The 9,565-nt window shown below is 48.5% G+C and overlaps 1 protein-coding gene across 1 annotated transcript; it reads right to left on the bottom strand.

Annotated features, from left to right (window-relative positions):
• Positions 1 to 7,621: 7,621 nt before the first annotated feature.
• On the bottom strand, positions 7,622 to 9,565 carry LOC117727848. The gene is given in 5 exon segments (XM_034528357.1): positions 7,622 to 8,201; positions 8,203 to 8,849; positions 9,091 to 9,257; positions 9,373 to 9,435; positions 9,514 to 9,565. Coding segments are annotated over 5 exon segments (1,509 nt in total).

Genomic DNA, 9,565 nt, shown 5'->3' on the forward strand with positions numbered 1-9,565 from the left:
CCCACTCTTAATCCAGAGGTGTTGGCTAACTACAGACCGATCTCTAACCTTCCCTTCCTCTCTAAGATCCTTGAGAAAGTAGTCGCAAATTAGTTGTGTGACTTTCTACATCAGAATAGTTTATTTGAGGAGTTTCAGTCAGGATTTAGAAAACACCACAGCACAGAGACAGTGATTTTTACTAGAAAATTACTAATGACCTCCTAATTGCATCAGATAAAGGACTCATCTCCGTACTGGTATTATTAGACCTTAGTGCTGCGTTCGACACCATTGATCATGACATCCTATTACAGAGACAGGATCAGTCGATTGGCATTTCAGGTACCGCACTAAGTTGGTTTAAATCCTATTTATCAGATCGATCTCAATTTGTATTTGTAAACGATGAAGCCTCAATGACCACCAACGTTAATCACGAAGTTCCACAAGGTTCTGTGCTTGGACTAATTTTATTTACCTTATATATGCTTCCTTTGGGCAATATTATCAGGAAACACTGCATAAACTTTCATTGTTATGCACAAGATACTCAATTATATGTATCGATCAAACCAGAGGAGACCAATCAGCTCGCTAAAATTCAAGAATGTCTTAAAGACATAAAAACATGGATGACCTGCAACTTCCTGATGTTAAACTCAGACAAAACTGAAGTTATTTTACTGGGCCCTGAACACCTCAGAGATCAATTATCTGGTGATGTGGTTTCTGTAGATGGCATTTCCCTGGCATCCAACACCACTGTAAAGAATCTCTAGTTATCTTTGACAGAGACTTGTCCTTTAACTCCCACGTTAAGCAAATCTCAAGGATTGCATTTTTTCATCTACGTAACATTTCAAAAATCAGGCACATCTTGTCTCAAAAAGATGCAGAAAAGCTGGTTCACGCGTTTGTTACTTCCAGACTAGATTACTGCAACTCCTTATTATCAGGCTGCTCTAGTAAGTCTCTTAAATCCCTCCAGTTGATCCAGAATGCTGCAGCTCGTGTACTCACAAAAACTAAGAAAAGAGATCACATTACTCCTGTATTAGCTGCTCTGCACTGGCTCCCTGTAAAATCAAGAATCACATTTAAAATTCTTCTCCTCACCTACAAAGCCTTGATTGGTGATGCACCATCATATCTTAAGGAGCTTGTAGTACCATATTGCCCCACTAGAGAGCTGCGCTCACTAAATTTGGGGCTACTTGTGGTTCCTAGAGTCCTAAAAAGTAGAATGGGAGCCAGAGCCTTCAGTTATCAAGCTCCTCTTTTATGGAACCAGCTTCCACTTTCAGTCCGGGAGGCAGACACAGTCACCTCATTTAAGAATAGACTTAAGACTTTCCTCTTTAATAGTGCTTATAGTTAGGGCTGAATCAGGTTTGTCCTGGTCCAGCCCCTTGATATGCTGCTATATAGGTTGCTGGGGGATGTTTTAGGATACACTGATCACCTATCTCCTCTTCTCTCTCTCCTTATGGATGAATTTACATCTCTCCATTGCACCTTATTAACTCTGCTTCCTCCCCGGAGTCGTTGTGACTTCACGTCTCATAGGGTCCATTGGACCTGGAGGTGTCTGATGCCTGGTGAGCCGGCCTCCCGCGTTGGCCCTGCTGATGCCCCGCCCCCCTCCTCTCTACCTCCTTCTGTTTCATGGATTGGAGTTCCATTCATACATTGTTATATTCATGTAATGTGTTTATGTAACTTTGTAATGCTGTTCATTCTGTACATGTGACATCTATTCATCTGTCCATCCAGGGAGAGGGATCCTCCTCTGTTGCTCTCCTGAAGGTTTCTTCCCTTTTCTCCTGATCCGATGTGAGGTCAAAGGTCAGGGATTTATCGTGTGTACAGATTGTAAAGCCCTCTGAGGTACATTTGTAATTTGTGATATTGGGCTATACAAAATAAACTGAATTGAATAGAATTGAATTGAATCTTTTCAGAATGACTTGCTGCACGGTGGTGTAGTGGCTAGCACTGTCGCCTCACAGCAAGAGGGCCGCGGGTTCAATTCCCGGTCGGAGCGGTCCTTCTGTGTGGAGTTTGCATGTTCTCCCCGTGGCAGCGTTGGTTCTCTCCGGGCTCTCCGGCTTCCTCCCACAGTCCAAAGACATGCTGCAGGTTAATTGATCTCTAAATGTCCCATAGGTGTGAATGTGAGAGTGAATGGTTGTATGTCCCTACATGTGCCCTCGATGGACTGGCGGCCTGTCCAGGGTGTCCCCTGCCTTCGCCCTATGTCAGCTGGGATAGGCTCCAGCGCCCCCGCGACCCTAATGAGGATAAGCGGTATTGAAAATGGATGGATGGATGGAGAATGACTTGCATGTAATAATCATTAACATATTAATACTGTAATCTGTGACTCTTCCTTCCTTCCTGCCTGTCATCACTCACAAGCAGTGACGTAGTAGTGCACACAATCCTCCAGGGGGCGCCATCGCTCTCTCTGAACTTCCCAAAACTGCTCCGGGTCATAAAATGCAGCTTCAGCACCATGAGCATGAGTGATGGCAAATCTGTGCATTTAATCTTCAAGCTTTTAACCCCCCCTTTCCATATTCGATTTTGTCTGGAAAAAAAAGAAATCAGGGGCCACTGGGACTTCAGGAGATAAGAAGATATAACAGGCATCTACTGGTTTCCTCCCAGTGTACCATGCTGTACTGTATCTCCCCAACTCCATTCATCCATTCCTTCCTCTTCAGTTTCCTCTTTATCTCCCCCCTCCCATTTCTGTGATATCTGCACCCTCTGTCTTTACATGTTGCCATGTTGCTCTTCTTCTTGTCTCCCTGTGTGGGTCGGAGGGTCACTGGAACTGGAGCTCCAAAGAAGCAGTGTGAACTTGTCAGCTGGAGTAGTGAGCAGAGCAGGAAGCAGCCGATAACAGGGCTGCCATGCATAATTCATTCTGGAGAGATGTCAGACGGCAGGAGGGGAGAAAAGTGGCAGATTAAGAAGGATTCCAGAGCTTTCACTGCCTCCTCTTTGTAATTAGTACCAATGAGTTTCTCTGTTATGTAATACATCTCCAAGTATCATTCCCTTCTCTGCCTGGTTATGGGTCACAATTGCCAAAATACACATGCAAATGCAAACTAAAGACAGGTTTCAATTGTCAATATATATAACTAACTTTGATTGAAAAGCAAGCTAATAAATAGCTGTCAAGCTAAAAAAAAATCAAAAACTTTGATTAATTAATTACCATGCTAAAATTCCAAGATACAATCTTAGAGATGCTAAATCCAAATGATAACTTAGTTATTATTGTGAAAAGTTATAATGGTTACAATGATGAGATTTGAATAGATCATTTTGACTTGATTTCATAATGCTAACATTCTGAGTGCATCTGAGCTGTGAGTCCACTGACTTCTGGGACTTCCTGTATCTTGCTGAGTATATTCTTTAAAGAGGTGTCTCTGCTATATTACTACTATATCTGCTGTATTTAGGTATACTAGAATGCTAGTCTGTACTGTCTTTCTAATTTGAACATTTTGTCTGGCTGACAGTGTCTGAAAAGTCAACCAAACCAGCTAGGATTTAAGTATTTGTTCTGTAATCCAAATCTAGTAGGGACTAAACTATATTCTACTTTCTACCTTGAGGTAAACAGATCTTTGTCCTTAATCAGTTAGGCAAGAATTTCACATTCTAGCAAAACTGAAACTTCACTGGGGCCGACTCATACCAGTATCGATCGATAAGTGGACAATTCCTTCAATGACCTGAGGGCGGGCTCGACACTGCTGTAGCTAATTATCGCCAACTCTGGTATAAAACCAGGTGGGGGCTTGAAGCGTCAGGGAAGACTCCTCGTATGAAGACTCGGAGGATAAAGACCTCGGAGTATTTCGTGGGAGTCTTCAGTGGTGGCTGAGGGCGGCTGAGTATGAACATTTCCCTGTGATAATGTGTTTTCTTTCCATACCTGTGTGCTCATCTACTCGACTAGATACTATAGACCGCGGACTCGTTCACACATGCATAAAAATCCCCATTCTTATTTATCCCACCCGCTCCACACAGACCCAGCGCCTCGTCACAGGGGGCCTCTGGAACTGCCAGTCAGCTAACCGCAAGGCGGACTTCATCTCTGGCTTCGCTATCAAGCAATCTCTGGACTTCCTGGCTCTCACTGAGACTTGGATCACACCAGACAACACATTAACCCCTGCTGCTCTCTGCTCGACCTTCTCCTTCAGCCACACACCCAGACCCTCTGGTCGGGGTGGTGGCACAGGTCTACTCATCTCACCCAAATGGAGTTTTGCTCTCTACCCGCTTCCATTTACCCCACTGTCTTTTGAGTTTCATGCAGTGACGGTTACTCATCCGGTTCATCTAACCATTGTTGTTCCCTACCGTCCTCCTGGTTCCTTGGGAGACTTCTTGGAAGAACTAGACGTCCTCCTATCAAACTTCCCAGAAAACGGACCCCCGCTCATCCTTCTGGGTGACATCAACATCCAGACAGAGAAGTCATGTGACCTGCTACTCTTCCTGTCTTCCTTTGCTCTCTCTCTCAGTCCTTCCCCTCCTACTCACAAAGCTGGACACCACCTTGACTATATGTTCACCAGAAACTGCTCTACATCTAACCTCACTGTAACTCCACTTCATGTCTTTGACCACTTCTTCATATCTTACTCTCTCCCACTCTTTGGAACTGACAACCCTCCCACAACGGACTCTGCACCTGTCCGTCGCAACATCTGCACCCTCTCTCCCTCTCTCTCACCCTCTCACCTTCTCTCTCTCCCTCTCACCCTCCTCTCTGGCCTCGTCTGTTCTATCAGTCCTCCCTTCAACTGACTCCTTCTCACTCATGCATCCTAACTTTGCCACTGACACTCTCCTCTCTACTCTTTCTTCCTCTCTTGATTCTCTCTGTCCTCTTACGACTCAAAAGGTCCTCAAGTCCTCTCCGGCTCCGTGGTTGTCTGACTCGGTGCGCGCCGAGAGAGCCACTATGCAAGCATCGGAAAGGAAATGACGAAAATCCAAGCACGCCGACGACCTGCTCGCCTATCACTCTCTTCTCTCCTCCTTCTCTGCCTCTATCTCTGCAGCCAAAAGTCTGTTCTACCAATCCAGAATCGAATCCTCTTCGTCTAACCCCAAAAAGATCTTCTCTATTTTTTCAAACCTCCTTGACCCCCCTGGTCACCCCCCTCCCTCCACCCTTCTACCAAGCCACTTTGTTGACTACTTCACAAAAAAGATAGACGACATACGCTCCTCATTTACTAATCCATCTTCTATAACTACACCTCCAGTAACTTCATCTTCTTCCCCCTCACTTTCCTCTTTTATCGCCCTGTCTCCCAATCAAATTCTTACCTTGGTAACCTCTGACCCCCCAACCAGCTGCCCCCTTGACCCCATCCCGTCTCACATTCTCCAGTCTATTGCTCCCGACCTTCTTCCCTTTCTCACCCATCTTATAAACACCTCCCTCTCAACCGGCTGTTTCCCTAACTCTCTGAAGGAGGCAAGAGTCAACCCTCTCCTGAAGAAACCCACTCTCGACCCATCTGAAGTCAATAACTACAGACCTGTCTCTCTCCTCCCCTTCCTTTCCAAAACTCTAGAGCGAGCTATCTCTAACCAAGTCTCCTCCTTTCTCCACAGTAACAACCTTCTAGACCCCTACCAGTCTGGATTCAAGGCCACTCAACAGAGACTGCCCTCCTTGCTGTCTCTGAGCAGCTTCACACTGCTAGAGCAGCCTCTCTCTCATCTGTCCTTATCCTTCTAGACCTTTCTGCTGCCTTTGACACAGTGAACCACCAGATCCTTATTTCCTCCCTCCAGGCATTTACCGGGTAACCTGCTCTGTCATTCGCTCGCATGGCTTCTCCTACCACAGCTATGCTGACGACACCCAACTGATCCTCTCGTTTCCCCAATCCGAAACACAGGTAGCAGCACGAATCTCTGCCTGTCTGACTGACATCTCTCAGTGGATGTCTGACTGACATCTCTCAGTGGATGTCCGCTCACCACCTGAAAATTAACCCGGACAAGACTGAACTTCTTGAAAAGACTCTCCCACCCACGACCTGACTATTAACTTCAACAACTCAGTGTTGGCTCTGACTCCGACTGCCAGGAACCTTGGTGTGACACTCGACAGTCAACTCTCCCTGACTGCCAACATTACCGCAATAACACGCTCCTGTAGGTACATGCTGTACAACATCAGGAGAATACGACCTCTTCTCACTCAGAAGGCGGCACAGGTTCTGGTCCAGGCTCTGGTCATCTCACGGCTAGACTACTGTAACTCCCTCCTGGCAGGTCTACCTGCTAATGCCATTCGACCTCTACAGCTCATTCAGAATGCAGCTGCTTCACTGGTCTTGTTTTCTGTGTGTTTTCTGTAAAAAAAGATTGATCATATGCATACTATTTATAGCAGGCAGTATAAAACAAGTGTACATTTATATATTCAGAGCATTCAAAAACATAGGTCTTCTAACAGATTGACATTCCCGCTCCGGTTCTCCGGTTCTCCTGTTATTCCGGTCGGATCGGTGGTTGTTCAGCAACCTGCAAGCCTGGGCTCAAAGTCACATGCAGAGTGGTTGGGATGATGCTGTCATGTGCTGGCTGTGCTCAATCAAACAGTTTCGAGCAAAGGATCTGGGTAACATTTGACCCAGGTGATTTAGGTCTGACACATTATGAGCTGGCTAAGCTAGGCTGTCCAGGAGGTCTTTTCTGTGGCTCCGTTTGCACACGGATGTCTGTATTTATGGAAGACTGCTTCATCATTTGCTTTCTGAGTTCTTCCTCGTGGCTGATGTTGAGATCCGAGACGAAAAGCCCACGAGGGACAGGTGTCACAAAAAGATACACAAGCTCATGTGTACATGCGTCTAATCCTCAACGGATATCGTGCGTGTTCAACGTTGTATTACGTGTTGACATGTTGTTGGTGTTGCAGCTCCATCATGCATAGTGTGCAATGTGACACCAAGGAGCCGGAGATGATTCTATGTCACAGTAAATATCCCGGGATTCGAAACACAAAGGATAAGAAATGTGTATGAGAAGTTCTCTTTTCTATTTCGGTTAGATGACAGAAGGTTATTTATTGTAGAGATTTGGAAGTTATCTTTCCAGACTACAAGCCAGCGACCTTACAGCTACACCAGTTTTGTAGTCGCCAGACACAACATCCATACGAGAGCCAGATTTTCTTTTTAATGCTCTTTACATGTGAAAACGACATCTGTTCACACAAGTCGGTTGTAGAAGGAAGGAGAACACTAGGGGCCGTATGGAAGAAGAAAATACAACAATCTGTATGTAGGGATTGTCAGATGCGATGCCCATGAGGCTGCAGCACATATATCCTCCACTGGCACACCTCTCAGGGTTGCCCATGACCTGGAAACACTCCTGGTAGAATGGCCCCTCACTCCGGATGGCAGAGCACGGCCATTCGCGTTGTATGCACAGGCAATGGCCTCCACTATCCAGTGGGACAGGCGCTGTTTGTTGTGACCCACACACCACAGCCTCCATCTACATTCGTACTGTAGACGGGTAGATGGCGCTCTGGCGTTTAGAATAGTCTTCCTGACTAGTTCTGTGCAGCCGCTCAGCAGCCAATCGGGCCCTGCAACGGCCAGACCCACAGACAAAGGCTGCTGGGGTCGGGATGCCAGATCCGACCCTCTAGCTGCGATAGGAGGTCCCTCCTGTCGGGGAGGCGCCATGGCGTCCCGCGGCAGAGTCTGCGCAACAGGGGAAACCAAGTCCTGGCTGGCCACAACGGGGCCACCAGCAAAAGACTGTGGCCCTGTTGAAGGACCCTGAGAAGCGTTGGCAAGATCAGGGGAAATGGAGGGAAAGCATAAAGAAGGCCCTCTGGCCATGTGTGGGCCAGGGCATCTTGACCTAGAGGACTGGTCCTCTCCATCAAGGAGACCCAGTGGGGGCAGTGGGTTGACCTCTCTGAGGCAAAGAGATCCACCTTTGCCCTGCCAAAGAGACCCCAGATGCTGTACACCACCTCTGGATGAAGCTGCCACTCCCCCGATGGGGGCTTGAAACGGGAGAGGGAATCTGCGACCTGGTTCTGTTCCCCTGGTAGATGCATCGCCCGAAGGCTGGTCAGGCGAGGGGCCGCCCAGGTCAGGAGGGCACGCGCCGCCCGTAGCAGCTTTGCAGACCTGGTGGTTTATGTGAAATACGGTCGGGGTGTTGTCCGACAGAACAAGTACATGTTTTCCTGCTAGGTACGGCAGGAAATGTTTGAGCGCTAGGTGCACGGCACGTAGCTCCAGGACATTGATATGCTCGATGCGGTCCCGAGTGGACCACTGACCCCGAGCAGTCCTGTTCTGCCATACCGCACCCCAGCCTGAGAGGCAGGCATCTGTTGTGATGACTTCCCGCCGGGATAGGACCATGGGGACGCCCCCCGATAGGTATGCCCTCTTCCTCCATGGTGATAGAGCCAGAAGGCACTGCTGTGACACCTCTACCCTCCTGTGCCTGTGGCACCTGGCATCCAAACAAAGGCTGTTCAGCCATCTCTGCAAGGGGCGCAGTGACAGCAAGCCCAGGGGAACGACAGCTGAGGCAGCTGTCAATTTGCGAAGAAAGAGGATGTAGGGCAACCGCCTGCCCCCTCGGAAGAGGGAAAGATTGAGGAGGATGTCGTCCACACGCTGGCACGACGGACAGGCCATCATAGTGGCTGAATCCAGAGCTACATCGATGAAGGTTATGCCCTGAGAAGGGCTCAGAGAGCACTTCTCCCTGTTCACTCTGAGGCCCCACCGGGCCACATGAGAGAGAAGGCGAGCGGTGTCTTGCATAGCCTGTAACCGGGATGGCGCACAGATCAGCCAATTGTCCAAGTATGGCAGTATCTTTACAACCTATAACTGCAGGGGGCAAAGGGCGGCAGCAACACACCTTGTGAATACCCGTGGGGAGAGGGAGAGTCCGAATGGAAGCACCCTCAACTGAAAGTAACAGCCTTGGAAGGCGAAATGAAGGAACTGTCTGTGATGAGGCACAATAGGAACATGAAAATAGGCATCCTTCAAGTGGACAGACGTGAACCAGTCTCCTCTGGAGATGCCACGAAGGAGCTCTGCTGTGCTGAGCATATTGTTGAGTGGGCTGTGCCAGGGGGTCCACCACCTCGATTGCGCCCTTGGCCAGGAGCACGGATAGGGCTTTTGCCGGGTCGGCGATGGTGGTCACCTTGACCCGGCTGAAGGCTGGAGGCCGGCGTCGGAATTGAAGCTTGTAACCCTGGGTTAAGGTGGAAACCACCCAAGGGTCTGGAGCATGAGCTGCCCAGTAGCTGATATGCTGCTGGGAGAAATAACCGACTGCCGGCCCCGAGATCTCCTTTCCTCAGCCACGGGTGGATCTGATGCCTCAGTCCTGCCTGCACTAGAGTGGAGGGTCAGGAGAAGGGACTTCATCTGAGGGTTGGGTCTGGCTGCCCTGACGGGGGGAGGTCAACCTCACCGCTCAGGTGTTCCACCTGGGCCAGTCTAGTGGCCCGAACCGCGTACGGCAT

Source organism: Cyclopterus lumpus, chromosome 24 (assembly GCF_009769545.1).
Source record: "Cyclopterus lumpus isolate fCycLum1 chromosome 24, fCycLum1.pri, whole genome shotgun sequence".
Lineage (NCBI taxonomy): Eukaryota > Metazoa > Chordata > Actinopteri > Perciformes > Cyclopteridae > Cyclopterus > Cyclopterus lumpus.